We start from the raw sequence: 24,108 nt of genomic DNA, 5'->3' as shown, positions 1-24,108 counted from the left end.
TGCTAAACATGACTTTAAACTGTTGTTTGTTAAAGCCTCACAGATCTGAGAGCAGGGCTCAGTGGGTACATGAGCCTTTATACATGAAGGCTTTCTGTTTCCAGGAGAGGAAACATGTGATCCAGCTGTGTTTGGTCACATGGATCTGCTCTGCATGGATCACCTGACTAAAACATGTTGTTATTATTGTTCTTACAGTCTTAAATCGGTACATCAGGCGGGTCACATGACACCCGGGGGTGACAGCAGCATCTTTCCTCTTTAGAAAGCTGCTCTCTGTCCCAGGAGCTGTTGTCACAGTAACAGCAGGAACAGGAAGTCACATGCTCTCTGCTCTGTGATTGGCTGCTTCTTATCTCAGCTTCCTGCAGAGGGTGGGGTCTGCTGATAACGCACACCAACAGAAGTGTGACTTTCACTTCCTGTTTATTGCTGTTGTTCTTAAAGCTCTCAGGCGATGCTGCAGCGCCCCCTGCTGACACAAACTCCTCCCTCTGTCTCAGAGGTCACAGGTCAGCCTGCTGCAGAGGGTCTGCCTGTTCATGGACTTCCTGTTACAGAGACGGGTCTCAGCGTCAACACTGGTTTCTGATTGGACGGTGTGGAAACCCAGCTTCCTCCAGCCGAGTGATGTGTGGATTCATCACTCTCTGTGGATCAGTGTAAGTCTGTGTGTGGGTCAGCTGCAGGACTTGTTTGACCTTTGACCCTGGCAGACAGAGCTGGTTACTGCTGTGTGACTCCTGCCGTCGCTCCACTTTAAATTTTACTTAAAATAAGTCCTGACATGGCCCCGCCCCCTCTGACCTGCTGCTCCTGGATGTGCTGAGGACACAGCGGAGGCTCAGAGGGGGCGGGGCTTTTCCCGTGGTGGTAACCAAACTGCATTAGGTCGCTGCACTGCCAGTGTTTAACCACACCTCTTCTGACTGACCTTTGACCTCTGACATGTTGATTCGATCCTTATTTAATGACGTCTTTTATCTAGTGATTTAATTCTGTGTATTTATATGTGATGGTGTTCCTGAGTTCAGCCTCAGCTGATATCCACAGACGCTCCTATTGGCTGGTTTTAAAAACACATTTTTCCATTAAAGAGACTCTTTTAAAAACACGTCTGCCTGAAATTCACATTTCATTTATTTTGGGGGATTTTAACAGAGAGATAGAACTTTATGAATCCCTCATGTTTATCCTCCAGGAAATCCAGTTTGTAGCAGCAGAACACCGACAAATCTTTACACAGCACAGAATTAGGATATCAAATAAAGGGGAATAAGAGAATATGAATATAAGCATAAATATGTACATATATACACAGACCTCACACAGAGACAGCAGCTACACTGTGTGTGGATGTGATCCACAGTCACAGCTGTGGGTTTCAGTCAGTGTGTCTCTAACTTCATGGTCACATTTCAAAGCTTATTGGAGCCAGAAGATGTTCAAGTAAAAGATTTATTGCTGTACTCGTCTACCAGGATAACAGGAGGTTCATAAAGCCGTGTAATACTTCAGCTTTACATCATGCAGTAGTAGTTTATTAAACCCCCCAAAATATGACTATCCAGAGTTGGGACCAGGAAGCAGAGTTGCAGTCTTACACGCCTCTCTGCAGCTTCTCTCCTCCTGCTACCCCCCAAAAACCCATCTCCATAGAGACTGTGTCAGCTTCCAAACAGACAAAAAACAAACTAAAAACCAGCAACAAACAACTTAAACATAAACAATCACAAAGAAAGAACAATACAGTATCCACATCTGAACCAAAGAGTAAAACAGTGAAATGTGGATTATTAAACATTAGGTCTCTCTCCTCCAAGTCTCTGTTAGTACATGTTAGTAAAAACATTTCTGCATTTTACCCATATTTTATTTTTAACTCAAAATCAAAGATTCCAGATTCTCCTACATGTTGGTTTTGAATCAGATAGGACGACAGATTTCAGGTGGCCCTGTGTCTTTCTCTATTACATTTGCCACTGTGTAACTCAAAGTTATTTAAGGACTAGTTTATTTCAATGGATGAGTTTACTGACTGACGCGCAGAAGAAATAGTTCTTTATGGAGCCTAGATGGTGTGAATGATGAGACCAAAGACTGCAATATCTTGTACCAAAAATATATTGAATAAATGGAGGAAAGGGGAAATGGAACAAAATAATTAACACAACACACAACATAAATGCCCACAATTAAATAATAAATCAATGCTGTGATCTTTCTGTGCAAAAGTCCTTTTTGGTCCTCTTCTTTTTAAAGTTCACTTTTAAGGTATTCCTCCTTAGAGTCCAGCTTCATACAAATGGGGAAATATGTCCGTAATCCAAAGACGGCTAAGTGGGGGAAAGAGGGGAAACAAAGAATGGTCCTACCGGCTCGCCACTTCAATATGAAGAAGATTAATTCAAAGGGAGGGAACAAAACCTGACCTGTAGGTCAGAAAAACGTCCATTAGCACATCAAGTTCGATTCAGTTTACCGGTAAACAAATATATTTTTCTGCAAGCCTATGTAACAATGCAAATCATCATCAACCAATGTACAACAGTTAAATTATTAATTATCTTGGCTACGTAGCTTAATCTATACATTCCAGTAGCGTTCGCTACAAACAATACAAAAACAACAATAAAGGAAAACAGCTGTCTAACAGACAGCATAGCCGAATTCAAGGCAACACATAACAATAATCATTCAATCGCACTTTGTTTCAAAGTAAGCCCATTAAAATGCTTAAGTAAATAAAAGTGTTCAAAAACAGCGGTTTTTGAGCCGGAGTTCTGCTCGCGGTGGGAACGCCGCCGCACAAAGTCATTTTTTAATCGCGAAAACGATCGACTGGTTACTGACAACCAAAAGGTTGTTTTTGGCAGATATTAAAGATCATGGGTGGGCGGGGCAAATGGAGCAGTTTTCTACAGTCGAGTAAAATTCCAGGAAAGAGCTGGGTGTGGCTTTCCTTTAAATCACATGATCAACAGCTTTAAGATGGAGGCAACTCGCTCAGTGTTTCCTGTTTCATTCTTAGACTGTGGCGATGGTAAGTAGCAGCTTTTCACTTGTTACCTGGCATCTTTTCAGCCACCAATGATAGTCATTGTATGTTATCAACATTTCACTAACTATGTTTTCTCTCATGTTTAAAATAGGCCGACCAAGAGCAAAATAGGTATGTCTGCAGACTCTGCTGTAGCCAAAGTTATCAGATCTCCTGTGTCTTTAAATCCCTAACTGCTCGATCATTATCATTTTAGAAGACAACAATTTCTCAAAGGAGGTTCAAAACTAATGCCTACAAGATTACCAAGAGGATGGTTCGGGGCTCTTACATGACTCCGGGAAGTCAACACTTGGTGGATGAGGTGTGTTACCTTTGACACTTTTAAGACAGTCCTGTTTATCACTACTAACAATAAGCAAATATGTTTTCACTCAACAGATCCTTCACAGCATGTTGTTTCTGGGCAAAATCAACAACATCCCCTTTTCTCCAGAAGAAATCTTCCCTAATCCTTTTGTTTTGGGTTCTTTAATGAGAAGATATCCCAGGCCTTTAAAGTTGTATTCGACTCAGCTTCCCAGGCGAAGTCCCTTCTCCTGTGTGCTCGACATGGTAAGATAACTCTTCTCACATTGTCAGTCAATCTGACAAACTTCCAGTTTTTAGGAAAGTATAATGCAAAGTGCTTTTTTACTGAGAAATCCAAAGAAAATCCATACTGTACCTTATACTTCAACATATGCTTCTAGCTATACTTCTCCACCAAACACAGAGACTGCAGGAGAGCTGGAGACTTGCTTCAGAATTTGTTAGTTCTAAATAATGTCTAACAGACTCATTATTGGAGATGCTTACAGTCTTCAAGGCGTATATGATGCTGTCACTGTGTAGCTGCTGGATCTGTTAAGCTCAAAGACTCTAAATTCAGCGTGTTTTGACAGCCCGGCATAGCAAAATAGAAAAAAAAAGGTCAATTAGCAAATTTAATTATAAATTAGTGAGAACAAAGATGGATTTTTGCTTATTGATTTAAAATTAAATAGATTTTTGTGACTTGTTTCACCCCCTATCTTAAAATGTCTAAATCAAAAGCATCCAATGGTCCTGCATAGTTAAATAAGTCAAGCAGCGAAACAAACATGTTGATCAACTTTCTATGAAAAACAACTATATAATCAGGTGCAACACTTTGACCAGATCTGTAACTGTTTTCAGATCGTCCTGCAAAATAACTCAGAGAATGAAGAGCAAATAAAGCAGAGTCTGCAAGATCTCCTCACAGACTTGGACTTAGAAGAGAATAATAAAAAAACAGCTTTCGTCTCGTCCACCATCTGCATTTCTCAAAAATCCCAAACCAACAAATCAGAAAGGTACTGCGGAGTCTCCATGTCCACCAAAGGTCCTAACGCTGGGAAAATTATGATTGCTGCCTCCTGTCTTAGCAAATGGCATAAATATGTATCTGGTGCGGTGATGACCTATTATCCAAACACAGTCCAGAAAGATTACTTTGATGGAACAATTGAAGTACCTGGAAATATCAGGTGTGAGGCTTTTTGTCTCCGTGATGGTGCCAGAATGAAGCCTTGCAGATCATGTAAGAATTTGTTTGGCTTGAACACAGAAGACCTCAGAGAGTGGCCATATGGTAACTGTGCTGAAGCTGAGAGCCTGAGCAATTTGCTTGAAAATGAGAGAGAAGTTGAAACACATGTGGATGAATACTCAGCTGAAAAGGACAACAGGCAGAGAGCTGAGGATGAGGTTGGTAGGGTTCTTAGAACCGTGTTGCAAAGGATTCGGTTTAACTGGACAGGTGAATTTTACAACCCAGAACAAGAGTGAGATTTCATGAAATCATTTGCATTCATCATTCTGATAAATCAAAGATTCTCTGCTCTGACAGCATCTGTGTGGATTTTCTGTAATCACAGAGACGTGTATAAGCATGTTTACTTTCCATCTCCATGTAATTGTCACATTTAATAATTAAAACTGGCTTCTATGGGTTTTTGTTTGTTTGCTTACATATCTAGTGTTTAATGCAATATGAAGCATTATCAGACAGCATTTATTGGGAAGAATCCCATTTTCATACTGGTCTGTACCCAGGGTACACAGAAAATAAAAACAACAAGAACACATGTTTTCTTATTATGATCCCAACTATAATTTACTTAAGCAAAAGCACTACATGTGTAGTTATAATATTTATAGCAGTTACTGTTGAGCTTTAAATTTATCATCTTAAATGTTTATATGCTGATTATATTGCTTTATATAAGAAAGGCCTAACTCTGAGTACACTCTGTGCCAAAAAGTGCTGACAGGAAACTGCATGCTTTTGCAGAAACGTGCTTTTGCAGCTAGAAAGTGAAGCTGATATATATCAGTTTTAATTAGTTTTTACCAACTGCTTGCTAGGGCAATCCCACGAGTTTGGTGTTTTTGTATTGAACATGATTCCAAGTGCTTTCTATAACACATAGCAGAGGTGCCACAACAAAGACTGAGAAGAGGACAGGAAGAGACAGTGAAAGAGATGCACTCCTTCGCCATTCATGTTAAAGCGTTGCATAGCTTTAATTTTAGAGAGTGTTGCATAACTTTAGTCATTTTTCTACCACAGGTGAAGCCAAGAATTGTGAAGCTCTCTTTTGGCCAAATAACAGAATCTGTAAGAAGAAGAAAAAACAAACAATCAAATAGGTCATTATTAAGAGGACAACAATCTCTTGATGATTATCCACAGTGTCTTTGATAACTCTGAGATACAAACTGTCAAGGATATACACATCCCAGCAAACAATAGCTGTGTTTGACTAAAGCGATTAATAACAAGGACAGAGCTACAATCACTACAGTCAAACATAAAGGGCTTAATCCTGAATCCAAGTCTGAGCTGTGATGCCGTTGGTGCTGAAAGCTGCTCAGATCCTGAAGCTGCACGTTTTGTCTCTCTCTAACCAAACCAGCAGCAAAAGAAGACACATTTCGCTTGACATAAACATTGTCATGAATTCCCTCTTACTTTTGCTGGTTTGCTTCCACCACCATTAAAACACACACAGAAAAACAACACAGCACAGCTCTCTGCCTCTCTCAGTGTACTTTAAGAACACCGTTTCCCATCTCAAATCTCTGTTTTTGGCATTATTCGCTTGCTTGTTATGAAGCAGTCTACCGTTGTTTACAGCCATTTTTTTTAATGACTTCTGACAAGACAGCCTCATTTCTGCTGTTCAATACCAAATTGTATTTATTTTTTTCAAATTAAGTGAAACTGCAAAATGCTCTGCTGTGTCTCTATTAAAACCTCTTATTAAAACCTCTGAATCACTTCAGCAGCATCAGCCAATGTACATTTGTTGAGTCGTGGTTCTCGTCTGCTTTTGTTCTACTGCAGAATAATATTTTTAAGGTTATCTACTGTAAAAAGCTAGGCCAGGAAAATCTGCTTCATGGTTTTGTGTTTTATCCTCAGTTACTTTGACACAAAAGCATCTGCTGTGATGCTCACACCTCTGATGAAGTTTCACAAGTGTCAGTACTGATAAATGATCAGAATTATAATGTTTCTGACTCTCTGAGTAAGAATTAAATGGAATCTAATTGGGACCTTGTGAATTGGAATTGAACAGGTTCTAGAAATCAGTGATGATACTCTGCTCCAATACCCACCTATGATATTAGGCTTACGAACGCTGACTGGGTTTCATTTACCAGCTTTTTATGTTCTTCCTGCAGTTTCCTCCCCACATCACTCATCTTAACTTTTTTCCAGTCCTCCTCAGTCTAAACAGAACACACAACAATACAAAGAAAAGCTCAGGTGATTGATCTCTAACACTAGGCATCCCCAGTCTTATTCTTAGCAGTCTAACTTCTCACCATATCTTTGAAGGCCTCTCCATTGTAGTAGCGCTTGGATGCTGGATACTCTATCGTTTTGTCACATAGTTCCAGGAAACTGGAAGCCACCAGATGCAGCTCCTCTCCGTCATAGCCGTACAGCTTTTTGTCCTCACACGTCATCAGCACAAGCTCGTCACATGGACATGAGGTGCCCTTTACCACACCAATAACCTGCATTTTTACAATCTCGGGAAGGTAGAATTTTCCCCAGGCGTTAACTTCATCATCATCCCCGTTGTATTTGGTGTTCTCAAGCTCTTCTATCCACAGGTCAGCACCACTTGGCTTCTTCAGGTGAACGCACATGCTTTTGTTTTTGGAAACAAAATCTTTCACCCATTTCAGGTACTTTTCACCTGGAAAGAAGCAGACAAGGAAATATGGATGAATGTAGAAGTGTTGGAAAAGACAAATAGCAAGGTTATCCTACAGCAGTTTGTGAAAATGTTGTATCTTGAAATAAGCAGGCAAAATGAGGATCTCACTTATCTCATATGTTCTGACTACCGACTTTCTTCAGTTAAAGGACAAAAAAAGGGCACACTGGAGGCTGACAGAGTGTGCAATGGTGGGAATCATTTTGCAGAACTCACTAAAGTTTGTTTCTCCTGGAACAAGCTTTTTACACTTCGGCAAATGAAAATACTGTGTTAAACTAAAAAAGAGCACCAGACCAAGGTCTACAGTACTAACAGAAAAGCATGCCGTTACCTGTCGACACAGCTGCTGATCTTCCTCACCAAAAAAATGAGGATCCCTGAAAGGAATAGAAAGGTTATGTTAAAATGAATGACTGTCACGGTGATCATGGGAAGCTCCGAAATATCACAACAATAGCTACGAAATCACAAAATGCAGTGTGATGTCTGTAAGCACCAAACATGACATCTCTGCAAATTCATCTTGAAATATGTAGGTACCTCACACGTACAGCTGCAGCCATCTCAGCCATTTATCACTGTGGCTGCCAAGTGGCTGCCACTTCACAAGCGCATGGCACAACATAGAAGAGCCACCTCCACAGGACAAGACTCAGCAGTCCATCTGCATCTTAAGGATAAAGGACACTCTTTCGAGGATGCTAATGTTCACATTTTGGACAGAGAGGACAGATGGTTTGAAAGAGGAGTGAAAGAAGCCATCTATGTCCACTGTGAGCGACCATCTTTGAACAGAGGCGGGGTTTACGACACCAACTCTCTGCCATCTATAATCCAGTTTTGAGATCCTTCCCAGACGCCTTAACGCCCACTCACATCCTGGGCCATCTGACCTCAGGAATTCGCATGATAAGGTGGGGCCAGGTTTCACAATGAACTCACCCGAAACTCTGGCTGATTGGGGCCCACACCCAGTTTCACACCTAGGCTCAGGCGATTAGAGGATCATCAGGGGGTCCTTCTGTCCCTCTGTGGGGGGTCACTCCCACTAGGTTTATATCTGGGACTCTCCACCATTTGACCTTAGAACTGAAGAAGCTTCTCGGATGAGAGGTGAAACGTCTTCAAGTAACTTAAAGAAGTCCAGACGCTTTTCTTTGCAAGCTCCTTTGACTACGATGACCTGGATGACTGAGAACCTTCACAGACATAAGGTGAATGTGACAAACAAAGCACCTTCTTGTTCTCTGTGATAATGTAAAGTTATTAATGAAAAAACAAACGAGTAAAAAACGGACTGGAAACATGTCTTCAATCAAAACTCGACAAAAACAAAGAAACAGCCTCACTTCTCTGCGACGCTCCCTAAAAATGACGTTACGTGTTACGTACCAGAGATTTCTATACAGCCCTTTATCAAGCCGAGAGAAAGTGACGCAAAACCCTCCAACTAATAACGACTAGCAGAGAGGCTCAGCTGAGTGTAGTTACCTGGTTTGCAGACGCATACAGACGTTTCCTGTCCTCTCGGACGCAGCTGTGATAGAACATGTGGTGCATTACCGCCACCAACTGGCTTGGAGTGAGGACCGGAAATCGCTCATGCCAAATCAAAAAAAAAAAAACATAAAGAAAGATTAAGTGAAGAGATAAATGAATACATTAAATCAAGAAGAAAAAAACCCACCACCGGACATATACATCCTCATATCCTTCTGTACAAATGAGTTTGTTTTAGAAACTGAAAAAAGCCACAAAACCTTCACATCTAGAAATCCTTTGCAGTAAAACTTGTTTTTTGGCAGGTTCCACAGGTTTTGAATCAGTTTTCTTCTTTATTCCTGATAATTTTGACAATGAAAAAGAACATGTTCTATAGGGCTTTGGAGTTGACGTCACGCCGCAATGCATTGTGGGAGCGCGGCACCATTTTCGAGGTCTACGAATCAAAACAAACACACTGTGTTGGAACGACGATTACAAGATGCTTAAAAGCAGCTCAAAAGAGAACGGACTGTATAGAGACCGATTGCGTCCAGAGGCGAAGCGGCGGTACTTGCAGAAAATAGCGTGCAGTGGAAATGTGGACCCGTATGAAATACGGCCGTGGAGTAGAAACCCTGAAGACGTAGCCTGATATATTTTCGTACCTTATCTGTGGAGTCAGCGCGTACAAGTCGTCATTCAAACAAAGGTAAGTCAGCTCGAGTACTGCGTGTGAAATGCGTTTGATTTCCCTGCAAACATTCACATTAGTGCAGCATAAATTCATTCATGAGGGGAAATTACAGTGAGAACATGTGGAGGCTGTTAGAGGGAGAAGATAGTGAGTTCAGTGCAGGGCTGTGCAGAGAGGTTTAAAGGGGCGGGTGCTCAAAGTTAAAAAGGGGCACATTGAACCAGGCTGAATAACAACAACACACATTCATCAAGAATCTAATATGGGAAGGGCAGGGCTGTGTTGGTCTGAGACTGTAGACATTAAAAAGTCCACAGGAGAGATGGTAGCTGATTAAACAAGTGTCATGAGATAATAACAAAATGCAAAGATTGGTGACAGCGCTTGGAACCATAAGGCAACAAAAACTATGTATGTAAAAAAAAAAAAAAAAAAAAAAAAAAAAAAAAATATATATATATATATATATATATATATATATATATATATATATATATATATATATATATATATATATATATACACAGTGGGGCAAAAAAGTATTTAGTCAGCCACCGATTGTGCAAGTTCCCCCACTTAAAATGATGACAGAGGTCAGTAATTTGCACCAGAGGTACACTTCAACTGTGAGAGACAGAATGTGAAAAAAAAATCCATGAATCCACATGGTAGGATTTGTAAAGAATTTATCCGTAAATCAGGGTGATAAATAAGTATTTGGTCACCTCAAACATGGAAAATCTCTGGCTCTCACAGACCTGTAACGTCTTCTGTAAGAAGCTTTTCTGTCCCCCACTCGTTACCTGTATGAATGGCACCTGTTTGAACTCATCATCTGTATAAAAGACACCTGTCCACAGCCTCAAACAGTCAGACTCCAAACTCCGCCATGGCCAAGACCAAAGAGCTTTCGAAGGACACCAGGAAAAGTATTGTAGACCTGCACCAGACTGGGAAGAGTGAATCTACAATAGGCAAGCAGCTTGGTGTGAAAAAATCAACTGTGGGAGCAATCATCAGAAAATGGAAGACATACAAGACCACTGATAATCTCCCTCGATCTGGGGCTCCACGCAAGATCTCATCCCGTGGGGTCAAAATGATCATGAGAACGGTGAGCAAAGATCCCAGAACCACACGGGGGGACCTGGTGAATGACCTGCAGAGAGCTGGGACCAAAGTAACAAAGGTCACCATCAGTAACACACTACAACGGCAGGGAATCAAATCCCGCAGTGCCAGACGTGTTCCGCTGCTGAAGCCAGTGCATGTCCAGGCCCGTCTGAAGTTTGCCAGAGAGCACATGGATGATACAGCAGAGGATTGGGAGAATGTCATGTGGTCAGATGAAACCAAAGTAGAACTTTTTGGTATAAACTCAACTCGTCGTGTTTGGAGGAAGAAGAATACTGAGTTGCATCCCAAGAACACCATACCTACTGTGAAGCATGGGGGTGGAAACATCATGCTATGGGGCTGTTTTTCTGCCAAGGGGACAGGACGACTGATCCGTGTTAAGGACAGAATGAATGGGGCCATGTATCGTGAGATTTTGAGCCAAAACCTCCTTCCATCAGTGAGAACTTTGAAGATGAAACGAGGCTGGGTCTTCCAACATGACAATGATCCAAAACACACCGCCCGGGCAACAAAGGAGTGGCTCCGTAAGAAGCATTTGAAAGTCCTGGAGTGGCCTAGCCAGTCTCCAGACCTCAACCCCATAGAAAATCTGTGGCGGGAGTTGAAAGTCCGTGTTGCTCGGCAACAGCCCCAAAACATCACTGCTCTCGAGAAGATCTGCATGGAGGAATGGGCCAAAATACCAGCCACTGTGTGTGCAAACCTGGTAAAGACCTATAGTAAACGTTTGACCTCTGTTATTGCCAACAAAGGTTATGTTACAAAGTATTGAGTTGTATTTTTGTTATTGACCAAATACTTATTTTCCACCCTGATTTACGAATAAATTATTTACAAATCCTACCATGTGGATTCATGGATTTTTTTTTTCACATTCTGTCTCTCACAGTTGAAGTGTACCTCTGGTGCAAATTACTGACCTCTGTGCAAGTTCCCCCACCTAAAATGATGACAATCGGTGGCTGACTAAATACTTTTTTGCCCCACTGTATATATCAGCAATCAATCAGAAAATCATTGGTTCATATTACAATTAAATATGAACAGGCTCCTTAGATGTAAGCAGTTCAGATCTGATGTCATTTACATTCTTCACACAGCACATTCGTCCAGGCTGACAGGTAAACATAGAACTAATCTCAGGTAACATGACTCATAGTAGAGATCCAGTAAGAAAGATTGCAGGCTCTAATATTATTACCACACAATCCAAGGACACACCAACAGCTCAGATTTGTAGAACTATTTAAACAAATGTCTTCTGAATATTCAATTCATGTTCACAGTGGGGGGGGGGGGGGGTTTCGTGGAATTTTTTTAAATAAAGTCTGCAACACAGAAAGAGCTGTGATCAAGCTATTTATTACTGCGCCAACACACATCAAACATCACAGTTCAGTCATGTCAGCGCTGCCACAGAGGTCGTGCTCCTGCTCCTTTACGCCTTCCAAGGAAGAGGGAGGAAGTTACAAACTGATCCTACCACACTTCACGTGTCTCGCTATGAAACCTAACGCATCAATGGTTGTGCTGTTTTGTGCCCTTGGCCTTATCAGCACCTGTAAAGGGAGTTGTTTTCTCAAACTGCTGAATAAGTTCATCTAGTTTTAGCAACTTTCACTGAACAGTCTATAACAGTGTCACAACTAAGCATATGCATAAGCACTTAAACACTTTAAATGAGAATAACAGAACATTTCTATTACAGAGGCTGGAACCTGTCCCAGTAGTAGGTAGAGCACACCTGGACAGGTCACCAGTCTGTCAGAGGACTAACACAGAGACAGACATCAGAGTAACAAATCTATTTAAAATTAATGTAAGTTTGCTGCAGCTGTATGTATGAACATGTGTTTCTGTGCTCACAGTCCACCGCTCAGGAACCTGCAGTTCACTTTAAGTCTACTTTAAACAGACCTCACAAAACGCTGATGTGGCTGGATCAGTAGTCTGATTTGAGTACGATACCTTTGGCCAGGGATTCATCTGGTGCATCGCTTCACTGCAGTCTTACGTATTTTCCCCACACCTGAATAAAAAAATACTGATATATACAAATAACAGCTTCAGCTGATGCAGCCTGACTCAATCCTAGATGTTCAGCACACAGAGACACAGAGGTGCCGTTTAAAGTTTAGTGTTAACCTGAGTCACTGATCATTTGCAGTATTACAGAGTCTGGCAGTCTTTGCATGATGTCCATGTCACTGTAAGTTTCTAGCTGACTTCACTGCAATTTCAATTTCAATTTCTGCTGTTCACAAACGCTGTCCATCTAATCTGACTGAGCTGGAGCTGTTTTGCAAAGAAGAATGGGCAAAGATTTCAGTCTGTAGATGTGCAAAGCTGGCAGAGACAGACCCTAAAAGACTGGCAGCTGGAACTGCAGCAAAAGGTGGTTCTACAAAGTGTTGACTCAGGGGGGTGAATAATTACGCACACCCCACTTTGCAGTTATTTATTTGTAAAAAATGTTTGGAATCATGTATGATTTTCATTCCACTTCTCACGTGTGCACCACTTTGTGTTGGTCTTTCACCTGGAAGTCCAATAACATTGATTCATGTTTGTGGCTGTAATGTGACAAAATGTGGGAAAGTTCAAGGGGGCTGAATACTTTTGAAAGCCACTGTATATGTAGACACAGGACTACAAGTAGAAGATCAGACATGAAAGTGGAGATAACACAGAAGACCTGCAGCAAAGGTCAGAGGTCAGACTGGGCCCTGGATTCAACAATGAGCCAATGATCATCAAGCAGTGACTAAAGCAGAGCCCTGACCTTCTGACATTCATCACACAGTCAGAACAAATGTCTGCTGATGACTTCATCTCATGAAACGACTGATAGATGTCAGTTCATTGATCAGCTGAGCTGCTGATCTTCATCGTCACAGAAACATTCAGCTTGTTTCAATCAGTAAATAACTCCCACTACTCCCAGTTTGAACTGTTCCCACTCAAAATGCTGTGAGAACAATGATCATTGTAGAACTTCACAAACATCACGTGTTGTTTTCCACATGTAAGATCAGCAAACACACAGAAACTTCCTGTTGCCACACACGGCCTCTAAAATCTCTTCCACGCTTTCTGTCTGAAGTCCACTCTCTGTGTCGGATCCACAGGAAACAACAAGATCTTATTAACATGGTTTTCAATGTGTCTCCTTCCAAAAAGTCCAACCAATGAACAAATGTGTGTATTTGTGGAGGCCGAACAAAAGCATGACACATTTCTCTGTTTCTATAAACTGGAGTCAAACACAAAGATGAAGAGTTTCACTGACAGACTCCAAAATGCCCCCACAGTGGATCAAAGGGAAATCCTACAGTGTGGCCAGAGACTCTTAATGGCTCCAACATCAACACATCCACAATGTTGGATCCAGTTCTGCCTCACAGAGTTACTAAGACACACCCTCTGCCAGCATCACAACAGCTCCACCTGCTTCACCTGCCTCCTCAGCATCTGTACACCTGAAGAGAAAAGAAAGGCTCCAACAGCTCAAATCTACAAAGGATTCATGAAGTTCCATCCAACAATAACATGTTTGCCTTCCACAGTGTGCTGTTAGACACCACTGTACCTCTGCCATTTCAAAAAGAGCAGCTTGGGAACATTTTGGCTCCAAACACTTTGTGTTTAAGTTCTTTGTTTTCTTTGTGAAGCCGACAACATCTGGAGCTTTGTGACTCATAGAAACATCATTTTGTTCTTTAGATGACAGCAGATTGGGACTGAATAATCAATCACTATCAAACCAATAAAGACAAACATGCTGATTTTACAGGAACTTTGTTGGAGAAGCTGCAAAGACATGAAACTGGTGGAGATCCCAAACCAGTTGATAGTGCTGGTTATTCCAAATAAAGCTGTTTCCCTTTGAGATGAAATGACTTTGTGTCCTGATATATAATAAAGATGTTGTTGTTTTTGAGCCCCTGTATTAAAAGTAGTTTAAAGTCAGCTTGAGTTTGATGTCTTTATGTCAAAGCTGCTCATGATGTTGAGCTGCTGATGGAATAAAAACAATATAAAAGCATGTAGTCCAGACTTAAATGTAGCCTGTTGTTAGCTGAGGTCCACACACAGTGTTTGACAGTGTAAAGTGTGTGAAAGGGCTGCTGGTGGAGCTCACTAGGATGAGCAGGTGACCACGAGGTGGAGAGCAGCTGGCCTGGCTTTGACCCGGGCCACGCCCCCTTTCTCTCTGCTTTGCTGTCACTTATCTTCACTGCTCTGTCCAATAAAGCTGAAAAAGGCCCCGAATCAAAGAAATCTGCTGCAGCCTCTGAAATGTCTTCTGTTTCCTTCCCGACGGCTTTTTCACCGTCAGCCCATCAGACAGTCCAGCAGCATTTATGATGATGTCATGATGTTGAAGAGGCTGCTACGGTGGCCTCCCATGACCCCCAGCCTCATCACAGCTGAGATGCAGACATTTGAAAACATTCAGCAGACAACTGAATAACAGTCCAACACAACAGTCTGTGTGCAGACACACACTGACCTTTCATATAGTCAAACACAGCTGGTTGAGTCATTTCTCTGTGAGTCTAAAGTGAATCTAGTATTTGAAAGTCCACTTCCTGTATTTGTTGTTGAAGACTTCTTCAGCTTCTTCTCAAGGACATCAGCTGCTTGTTTGGCAGCAGAGGCAGTTAAGAAGCTTCCTGAAAAACACTGAACAGTGAGTTCACTGTGGCATATGACAGATTCAGCTTTCTGTGTGCAAATGTGTCTGTGTCGACCTTTCAAATGCTGTTGAATCCAAAACATCAGCGGCTCCTCGGCTGCTCACTTCATGCACTTCTGTCTGTGTGACAGTCCAATGACATCACAGCTGTTTCCAGCCCCAGTGTCTCAGGACTGGACACCTTTAAACATGTCGAGGATCAAACAGCGTCCAGCTAAACACACATGAAACTATCAGAGCTGACAATCATTCCAATAACATCTAATGGTTCATGTATGTAGACACAGGACTACAAGGAAATGGCTCTCAGCATCTGGCTGTGGGAACACATGAGTCCCTGTTTGTGTTCAGATTGTGTGCATGTTTTAGACGTGTGTCACATGTAGAAACACAACAATCCCACAATGACACACAGATGTGTTTGACACAGCTGTGCAGCTGTAAGTTGTTTCTAATGATTCATTGAAGCTCTTCTAACATTCTGGAGACGATCAGTACATCAATCTGTTCAACACGACAACAATTTGACTTCAGTGTGAACGTTTGCATTAAATAACCTTCTTCATCCAGCTGACAGCATCTTCATCCTATGATGTGAACAGTTCCTCCTGTTGATGACAAACCTCTGACAGGATCTGCTTGAGGAGCTTTTTCATGTGCAGCTCTCTGAGCTCAGGGCTGAGCTGCTGTTTCATCTTTAAGAGCTGCTGCCTCCTCGCCGGACTTGTTCTCCTCTTCTTCTCCTAATGACACCATTTCTGCTTCATATTAAATTCAATAAAGATGCTGACATGTATCTGTAGCAACAACATCATTGAATCTAGAACAACTGGAGCCAAACCAGTGGCTCTGCTGGGATCACTGGTGAGCCAACACTTCCTTGTTGATGCAGATTTCAGGGCTTCCTTTTGCTCCTCCGTTATAACTGTTCTCTCTTCTCAACACATGATGACACAAAGGAATCAGCAGTGACAAAGATGATGCTGAAGAGAAGCACACACTTCACACATATAACAGAGCAGTGCAGTTACACACACCTCTGCTCGACATCAGGCCTCAAACAAAGACACAAAACACTAACTTGACTCTAAACAGAAGAAACGAGCAGCTGTTTCTGTTCTGTGCTTATTTATATTTGACACACATGCTTCTCTTTGTGCAAACACACATCGCACTATAAGGGTAACCTCGCACACAATGATTGGACAGCACAGTGATGATGCTGGGAGATCCTATACGCAGCAACACAGAAACACTGAGAACTTTAAACAATGATGGAAAGTGTTATAAATGACTTGTTGGCCTCTGATCTGTCACAAACAGCTGAAACGTGTCTCTCATGAGTCACATGAAGGTTTTTGACAGAAAGGACAAAAAGTAGCTGCAGTCAGTTTGTGTCATTTTTATATTTATTCATCTGGGAGAAAAATCTGAGGGACATTAAAATGTGTTTTCAACAGAGACAAGAACATGAATATAACAGAACAGGTAAATGAACATGTTTCAAGTAAACAGCTGGACTGATCAGGTCCAAACACAGAGTGATAAACTTGTCAAACAGCTGTCATATCTTTATATAGAAGCTCTTTATAAATGCTGCTCACTGCAGTCTGTTTACTAATAATGTCAAAGTGTTAGAAACACAGAAACATCAGAATGGTCTTTGTTCACAGAAACCTGTCTGGGATCCTTTGTTGTTCTTTTGATGCAGAGTTACATTATAAATATAAAGAGTTATTTCAGAGTCTCATCAGTTTTCCTGCATGTCTTTATTTAACACATCAGCAGGGCTGAAGCTCTCATGTTAAACACACACTGATCTATGGACACGTTCATGTGTTTCTAACAGAACCAGGCTGTTATCAGCCTGCACTAACATTATGTCACACACACTGAATGTAACAGTGACAGTTTACATCATCACACAATCAGCTGTGATTGTTTCACTGTCATCAAACGAGTCAACAGGAAGTAGAATCAATAGAAACCAATCATTTACTGACAGCATGTCTGATGGAAATAAGTGCAGATTATGTATGAAGTCTAACTGCACACAGTAACTGTGTTACAATAAGGACTTAACAGCGCCCTCTGCTGGAGTGTTTCAGTACTGCGTTAACTAGAATACACCACCTCCTCCTCACACCACCTGCTACAGCTCTACTCTTCTATGACTACAGTCATCCACAGCACTGATGTGAGGTCACATGGTTCATATGTAAGGAGCACAGCTGACCTCAGGTCAGTTTAATGACTGTGAGCAGCAGCTGTGTTATTGTCACTGTGACAGGGAGACACTCTCAGACACAGCGCTCATGTCAGCTTGTTCTCATGCAGGAGGATCAGGAGCTCCATGTTTGTCTTTCTGTTTGAATCATGATGTGTTTGTGCCATCAGAGTCTGTCATGAGTACTCAGGGTTTCACAGCAGCTCTTCTGGATGCTGACGAGGACTCCAACCTCATGTTTCACCTCTCTGAGCTTCTGATGTCTGTGAACACTCGTGTTTCTTCTCTGGGCTCATCTGGACAAAAACACCTTTCTGTGTTTGGCTGCAGCCTCATTCTGACTGACAGGAAGTGTGTTATCCATGAGCTGCACTTCTGTGAGGAAGTTTCCTGCTGTGTTTCCTGTCTGTGGACAAACACGAGTGTTCCAGCTGAGGACTTGGTTCCTTCCACCTGTCCATACAGGACATCACGCTGTCTGCAGCTCTGTAAATGCAGCTCCAGGTCCTTCCACGTGCTGCTCTGTATTTGTGCAGTTTGTAGTGTGTCCTGGGAAACGTAGCACACATGGTGTTCTTCTGCTGTTTCCTCCTTTCACTGAGTGTGAAACACTGACGCTGTGCTGTTGTTCACAGAGGGGAGCTGATTCTAGCTGCAGCTGGACTCTGTCATCTAACTGAATGTGTTGGTGCTGATCACGGGGCTCTGAGGGGGGAGCAGCAGGAGGACTCTGGATGCTGACGTCAGTGTATCTGTGGAAGCTCCCACAGCGTGTCTGTCATTCAATATTGTGCTGTATATTGTATCTATGCAAAGATGAACAGACTGTGTGTTCACTGGTCTCTGTGCTGCAGCTCTGATGTCATCATCACTCCCTCCTCCACCCTCAGCAGTCCCAGCATGCTGCTGTGGTGCACCCCACCCTCACTCTACACCTGAGCCACAGACCACACCCTCCACCTCAATATACACCACAGTTTTCTCTGCTGTGGAAATGAGATCAGGAGGAAATCATCATTATTATTATTTAATAAACGCTCACATTAATGTGGGCTTATTTGTTTCATATTAGAAACATTAGTTGAGTGTTTTTAGTATAAAATGGTCAAAGTCCCTCTTTTTGCTCCTCCCCTCACCTGTGGATGGGCGGTGCTGTTACCGTGGTGACAGCTTGGATGTGTTTCAGTCCTGCCTGGTTATCACTGCAGGAATCTTTCACATTTATTACAGGTAATAACTCTGATTTTTCTGTGTATTATGAACCAAATGTATCCTGATACACACAGAGATGGATGAGCAGAGGTTTTTTTTGCAGTTTATGTAGTTACTATGGACTTAATGCATACATATTATTAAAATTAGGGCTATAACAGTTGTATTGATGTATAGCAACTTGAAATGCTCCCACAAATGGCTCCACAGCATGTAAAAATATAACAAAAGCTCTGGCGGACTTGGTTCTGTGGTCAGTCTTAAAGGGTGAAGTTCAACTCTGTAATCTTCACTGTGTCACAGAGTTCAGTGAGTCCCGTTATTCACAGTATCAATCAGATCATCAGAGAACAGCTGATCAGCAATCAGTGGTGCCAACAGCGCCTCCTGTGGTGAGAGGATGCAATAATGCAATGTAGCATTTTTCCACTCAACACTTGCAGTCATGGAAACTGTCTGTTGGATCTGTGTGACGTTGCTTTCTTGGTTAGAGTTCCTCACAAATGTCCAGATGATTCTTCTAATGAGGCGTCGACCATGTTTGCAGCTCTTTGGAAGAAAACGTCGCCCTTTGCCATCCTTACTTTTCTTTGACTTCTTCAAATGCAGCTGAACTCCAGCTGGTATTTTCTTGGACTTTGCAGCTGTTTCTGGTCATCAGTTCATTCCTGCAAACCTCTGAAGCTGAACAACAATGATGCTGCATTGCTGGCTGATCCCAAAAGGTTGATTCTGTTCATCTGGACGTTTTCAGAAACGTTTGCTCACTGATCAGGTGACTTCTTCAGTCTCAGCTGACTGCAGCTTTACAAGCTTACAAACAGCACATTTGCACAATGACTGAAAGCAGCAGCACCTGATATATATGATACTAATATAATACATATACATATATAATCCATACTAATGATGAAGGAACTGAGCTCACAGTCCATTGTTCATTCAGTGAACTACTCAGTTTACTTTGGGCCTCAGAAATGCTCACTCTGTTTGTACATCACTGTCAGCAATAGACTCATTCTGCTGTGTGGACAGGAACACATGTGACATCACTTCCTGTTTGTTTGTGACTGAAGAAGTTTACAAGGAATCATTTAGAAGAGTTTCAAACATCAACTGATTGAATCCATGAATCTGAAAACGTGTTTGTGAGTGAAAGAGACAGACATGTACAGACTGAACTATCTGTTCAACAGTCAGAGTGTTTCTGTAACAGGAGACACTCTTTACACTCCACTCAGCACAGGGACACTGAGGAACCACGAGACCAGACACTAAACCCAGGATAAAGAGTTTGAGTGAATGTGGTGTTGAAGGTGTGGAGGTGGATCAGAGTGTCAGAGGAGACTCTGTAGAAGGACAGAGTGCCAGCAGGACAGTCCACATACACTGCTGCTCTGTTAGAGACGGAGGAGGAGGAGGAGGAGGAGGAGGAGGAGGAGATGGATGTTAGTCTGTTATTGTGCCTGACAGACTGAGGACCATCATCAGAGCAGCTCAGCCTCCAGGACTGATCATTTCCTCCAAACAAACAGTCAGCACTGTCTCCTTTCCTTCTGATGCTTCTGTAACTCACTGATATAAAAACGTTTCCTCTCCACTCGACCTCCCAGTAACAGCGACCAGTCAGACCATTTCTACACAGCAGCTGATAAACATCAAATCTGTCTGGATGATCAGGATATGACTGAACCTCCTCCACATGTGTCACCTTCCTGTTGTTGTCAGACAGTTGGAGCTTTGTGTTCACTGTGTTTGTGTCGATTGTGAGTTGACAGGAATCTGATGGAGAGAACAAACACAATCCAGCTGCAGTTATTGATCCATCATCTGTTCATTGATTGACACTTTGATGATGACTCCTGACATGATGAAGATGGTTGAATGTGTGCTGCTTTGTTTTCATGAATCCCATTAAAAACACACTTACACTTCCTCAGACCTGGTCTCAACCATCGGACTCCAGCAGGCTCCACCCTGAAAGGAGGAGGGGGGTCAGAGCAGCACAGTCAGCATGCACACATGGACATTACATGGCTCTCACACACACACTGTTACACACTGAGCTCAAAGCTCGGCTCCACTGTTTTATTCAAAGAAATCTACATTTATTTATCAGCACATTTAAAAACAGCTTGAGCCAAAGTGCTGCACAGAGTAGAGAGAAAATAGGAAACATACACAGTAATGACTATAAAGACTGGTCAGGATTGAAAGCTACAGAGTACAAATGTGTTTCCAACCGGCTTTTAAAAATGTCCAGTGTTGGTGACGACCTGATGTGAAGGGCGACTGTTCCAGAGTTTGGCTGCAGCCATCGATAAAGCTCACCTCTGTTTTTACGTCTAGTTCTGGTCAGAAGCTGCTTATCTGCAGACCTGAGGGCTCCACTTGGATTCTTTTGTTAAAGAGAGATAAGATGGAGCCAATCCATTCACAGATTTAAAGACAACCAGATCTGGAAGTGGATTCTACCACGTACTGGTAACCAGTGGAAAAAGCTGGTGATGGGTCGTCTAGCACAGACCCACCGCTGGAACCAGACAATTGATGAGGGAGAGAACTGTGACAGCGCCGTTCCTTCACTTGACCTCAGTCGCTCTCGTCTGCTCCCTCGTAACACTGCTCTTTATTGAGCTTACATGAATATGCACAAGTTCATTATGACGTCTTACACAGGTATGAACAAAGAGTACCAGTCTGTGCATAGTGTGTGTGTGTGTGTGTGTGCGTGTGTGTGTGTCTGTGTGTGTGTGTGTGTGTGTGTGTGTGTGTGTTCCAGATGTGACCCTGTGACCCCAAAGCTGGTGCTAAGAGTCCAGCGGTCCCCCTAACAAAGGGCTCTTATACTTAACCAGACACAGAGTAGGTGTCCTCCTACACCAGGGGTCTCAAACTCGCGGTCCGCGGGCCAATTGCGGCCCGCAGGACGATAGTTTTTGGCCCCACCTTAATATGAAAATGTAATGTTAGTTTGATAATGTATGACACTTTACAGTGTTGTGGGCGGAGCTGAATTAACCCACCAATCAGGGTGGGATATGGATCTCAGGGGACACCAGCCGGGCTTGATGCAAGCAGGGAAACATTTCTCAATGAGTCAAAGTTCCAGCAGCGTTGCCCTGGAGTGTTTCTTTCTTTCCTGTGCCTGGCTGGCTTCCTCCTTTCTATTGGGCAAACGCCGACATTCGCCCCAGCGCGCTGCGTTCACAACACTTCAAAAAAAGTTGTTTTTTTAAGTTGCTGCCCAGCGGGACATTATACGTATATAGATTTATACACACGTCAGTGGGATTTAAAGTTATTTTTCCACAGAGAGAGATCTCATATTAACTCTCACAGTGATGCGTAGGCGGCGGGATAAAAGAAAAGTCATGAACTCAATGCAGCCCAATTTAGTCTGCAGTCACATAGCGACACCTGTTCATCGGCAACAACAGTCCCCGGTAACCCGGACTAATTATAGGGTCGCACCGTAATTTGTGGCTCCATGTTTTTATTTGCATCACTGCGTTTGCATTGCAGCAAACATGAACATTACATATTGTGGCGGAGGCGTGGCCCCGGGCGCAGCTGCAGGGGAGGAGTGCAGCAGAAGGCTCAACAGGGCGGCGCTGCGAGGCCGGTAAGAACAGCTGATGGTGTTTATGTACTGATGATGGTCTCCCTCCGCTGTGTTTATAGTGAGACGGGGAGGGGCGGCCAGGAGAGAGATCAGCTGGGCTCGTGAGCTGTCAGACTGTACGACTGAGTCAGCTGTCAAAACTCAAAACTCAACACTCAAAGCTTCAATAAATGTGGAAGTTGGCAGTACATACCTGTGTGTGCGTGTGTCTGTGCCTGGTGTATTCCACAAGTGGTGCCGAAACCCGGGAAAGTGCCGGTGGGGGAATGTCCGACCCACAGGCCGCGCCACCCGCCCAGCCTCTGCAATTCTTGGCGCAGATGCTAGCGGAGATGGCGACGATGAGCCGGGATCAGGCGGCCGACCAGCGTGCCCACCTGGCCGCGCTGCAGGAGCAGACGGACCGACAGACGCAAATTCTGGAACGGCTGGTCGGGGCCGCTGCCACGCCGAAGCCCTCGCCACTGTCGGTGGCGGTGCCCCGGATGGGGGACGGGGACGACCCACAAATTTTTTTGGAGACCTTCCGTGCCACGGCGGAGGCTTGCCAATGGCCGCGGGAGGAGTGGGCTCCGCGGCTGCTCCCCCTGCTGTCTGGGGAGGCACAAACAGCGGCCCTGAGTCTGCCTCCGGCGTCGAGGAGCAGCTTCCCGGACGTGAGCCGGGCGGTGGTGGACAGGCTGGGGCTCACCGCCGAAGACCATCGCCGGCGGTTCCGGGCCTGTCGGCTGGCTACAACGGACCGACCATTCGCCTGGGCCCGGCAGCTGCGCGACGCGGCGGTGCGCTGGCTGCAACCGGGGGCATCGGAGGGCGAGACGAAGCTGGTGGACAAGGTGGTGCTGGAGCAGTTCACGGAGGGGTTGCCAGCGGAGACGGCGAGATGGGTCCGGTGCCACCGGCCCGCAAGCTTGGAGGTAGCAGTGACGCTGGCGGAGGACCACCTTGCCGCTGGAGCAGGGGAACCCGGGGACGCCGGACGGAGGCCGAACAAACAGGCCCCAGTGCCGGCCCCGAGGAGCCGTGTGCCGGCACCAGGGCAGGCCGAGCGGCTGCCGGCGCTGAGCCCCACTAACCCTTTCGCGGCGTTGGTGCCGTCCAGGGGAGCCGAGCCAAGTGGAGCCGCCCCCGAGCCACGGAGAGCAGCACAGACGCCGGGGCCGGAGTGTTGGAAGTGCGGGCAGCCGGGGCACCTGAGGAGGGATTGTCCGCTTATGGAAGTGGGGCAGGTGTTCCGCGTTGCTGGCGCCCCAGCACCCTCCCCCGGTCCAGGAGGGACATACAGTATTCCGGTAAGGACTCGAGGGGGTATACGCCAGGCGTTGGTGGACACGGGCTGCACGCAGACCCTCGTACACCAAAGCTTGGTTCGCCCCGGGGCATTGCTGGAGGCAGAATGGGTGGAGGTGAGGTGTGTGCATGGTGACGTTCACAGGTATCCCATAGTGCCGCTGTTATTAAAGTATAAGGGCAAAATGCATAGAGTAACGGCGGCGGTTAGCCCGCGCCTGTCGCACCCCCTGATTCTGGGTACCAATTGGCCGGGGTTTCATCAGCTACTGGGGCAGTACGCGGGGGTGCGATCACGACCGGAAGCGGGGTGTAGCGTGTGCGCGGCATTCAGCGGTGACGCGGGGTCGTCCGACACTGACTCCGGGGGGGGAGGAGCCGGCGGGTCCCTCACGGGACGTCCCGCCGGCCCCGGAAGTGTCCCCCATGGGTGA

At 44.2% G+C, this 24,108-nt stretch overlaps 4 protein-coding genes and 1 long non-coding RNA gene across 6 annotated transcripts; 2 read left to right on the top strand and 3 right to left on the bottom strand.

The window, feature by feature from the left end:
- Positions 1–2,108: 2,108 nt before the first annotated feature.
- Positions 2,109–4,597, bottom strand: LOC146679462 (uncharacterized). Its single transcript, XR_014918577.1, has 2 exons — positions 4,539–4,597; positions 2,109–2,432 (listed from the first exon to the last, which is right to left on the bottom strand). It is a non-coding gene; the product is annotated as an uncharacterized LOC146679462 (long non-coding RNA).
- Positions 2,426–5,017, top strand: LOC146679461 (uncharacterized). Of its 2 annotated transcripts, XM_085450281.1 has the most exons (4): positions 2,426–3,172; positions 3,258–3,365; positions 3,443–3,616; positions 4,220–5,017. In XM_085450281.1, the coding sequence occupies exons 2-4, from the start codon at positions 3,315–3,317 to the stop codon at positions 4,850–4,852; spliced, it is 858 nt and encodes a 285-aa protein (XP_085306407.1). In that variant the 5' UTR covers positions 2,426–3,172; positions 3,258–3,314; the 3' UTR covers positions 4,853–5,017. The 2 variants fall into 2 exon arrangements, with proteins under 2 accessions (XP_085306407.1, XP_085306406.1); XM_085450280.1 differs by having other exon boundaries at positions 2,426–3,365.
- A 1,671-nt stretch (positions 5,018–6,688) lies between these two features.
- LOC146679460 (uncharacterized) lies at positions 6,689–7,865 on the bottom strand. The gene is made up of 4 exons (XM_085450377.1): positions 7,843–7,865; positions 7,634–7,679; positions 6,899–7,348; positions 6,689–6,802 (listed from the first exon to the last, which is right to left on the bottom strand). Exons 1-4 carry the CDS (start codon positions 7,863–7,865, stop codon positions 6,689–6,691), a joined length of 633 nt encoding a protein of 210 aa, XP_085306503.1.
- An 11,715-nt stretch (positions 7,866–19,580) lies between these two features.
- On the bottom strand, positions 19,581–20,762 carry LOC146679459 (neoverrucotoxin subunit alpha-like; the record flags this gene model as incomplete). Its single annotated transcript, XM_085450202.1, has 2 exons — positions 19,581–20,541; positions 20,690–20,762. Coding segments are annotated over 2 exons (618 nt in total), but the record flags the coding sequence as incomplete, so codon positions are not given.
- A 1,784-nt stretch (positions 20,763–22,546) lies between these two features.
- Positions 22,547–24,108, top strand: LOC146679458 (uncharacterized). The gene has a single exon (XM_085450376.1). It carries the CDS (start codon positions 22,555–22,557, stop codon positions 24,106–24,108), a length of 1,554 nt encoding a protein of 517 aa, XP_085306502.1. The 5' UTR covers positions 22,547–22,554.

This window comes from Copadichromis virginalis, unplaced genomic scaffold (genome assembly GCF_057382275.1).
Source record: "Copadichromis virginalis isolate Kocher_CV1m ecotype Utaka unplaced genomic scaffold, C_Virginalis_male_GT1.1 unmapped_scaffold_1, whole genome shotgun sequence".
NCBI classification, from domain to species: domain Eukaryota; kingdom Metazoa; phylum Chordata; class Actinopteri; order Cichliformes; family Cichlidae; genus Copadichromis; species Copadichromis virginalis.
The sequence above is the reverse complement of the archived record's forward strand: the minus strand, read 5'-3'. Positions and strand labels throughout refer to the sequence as shown.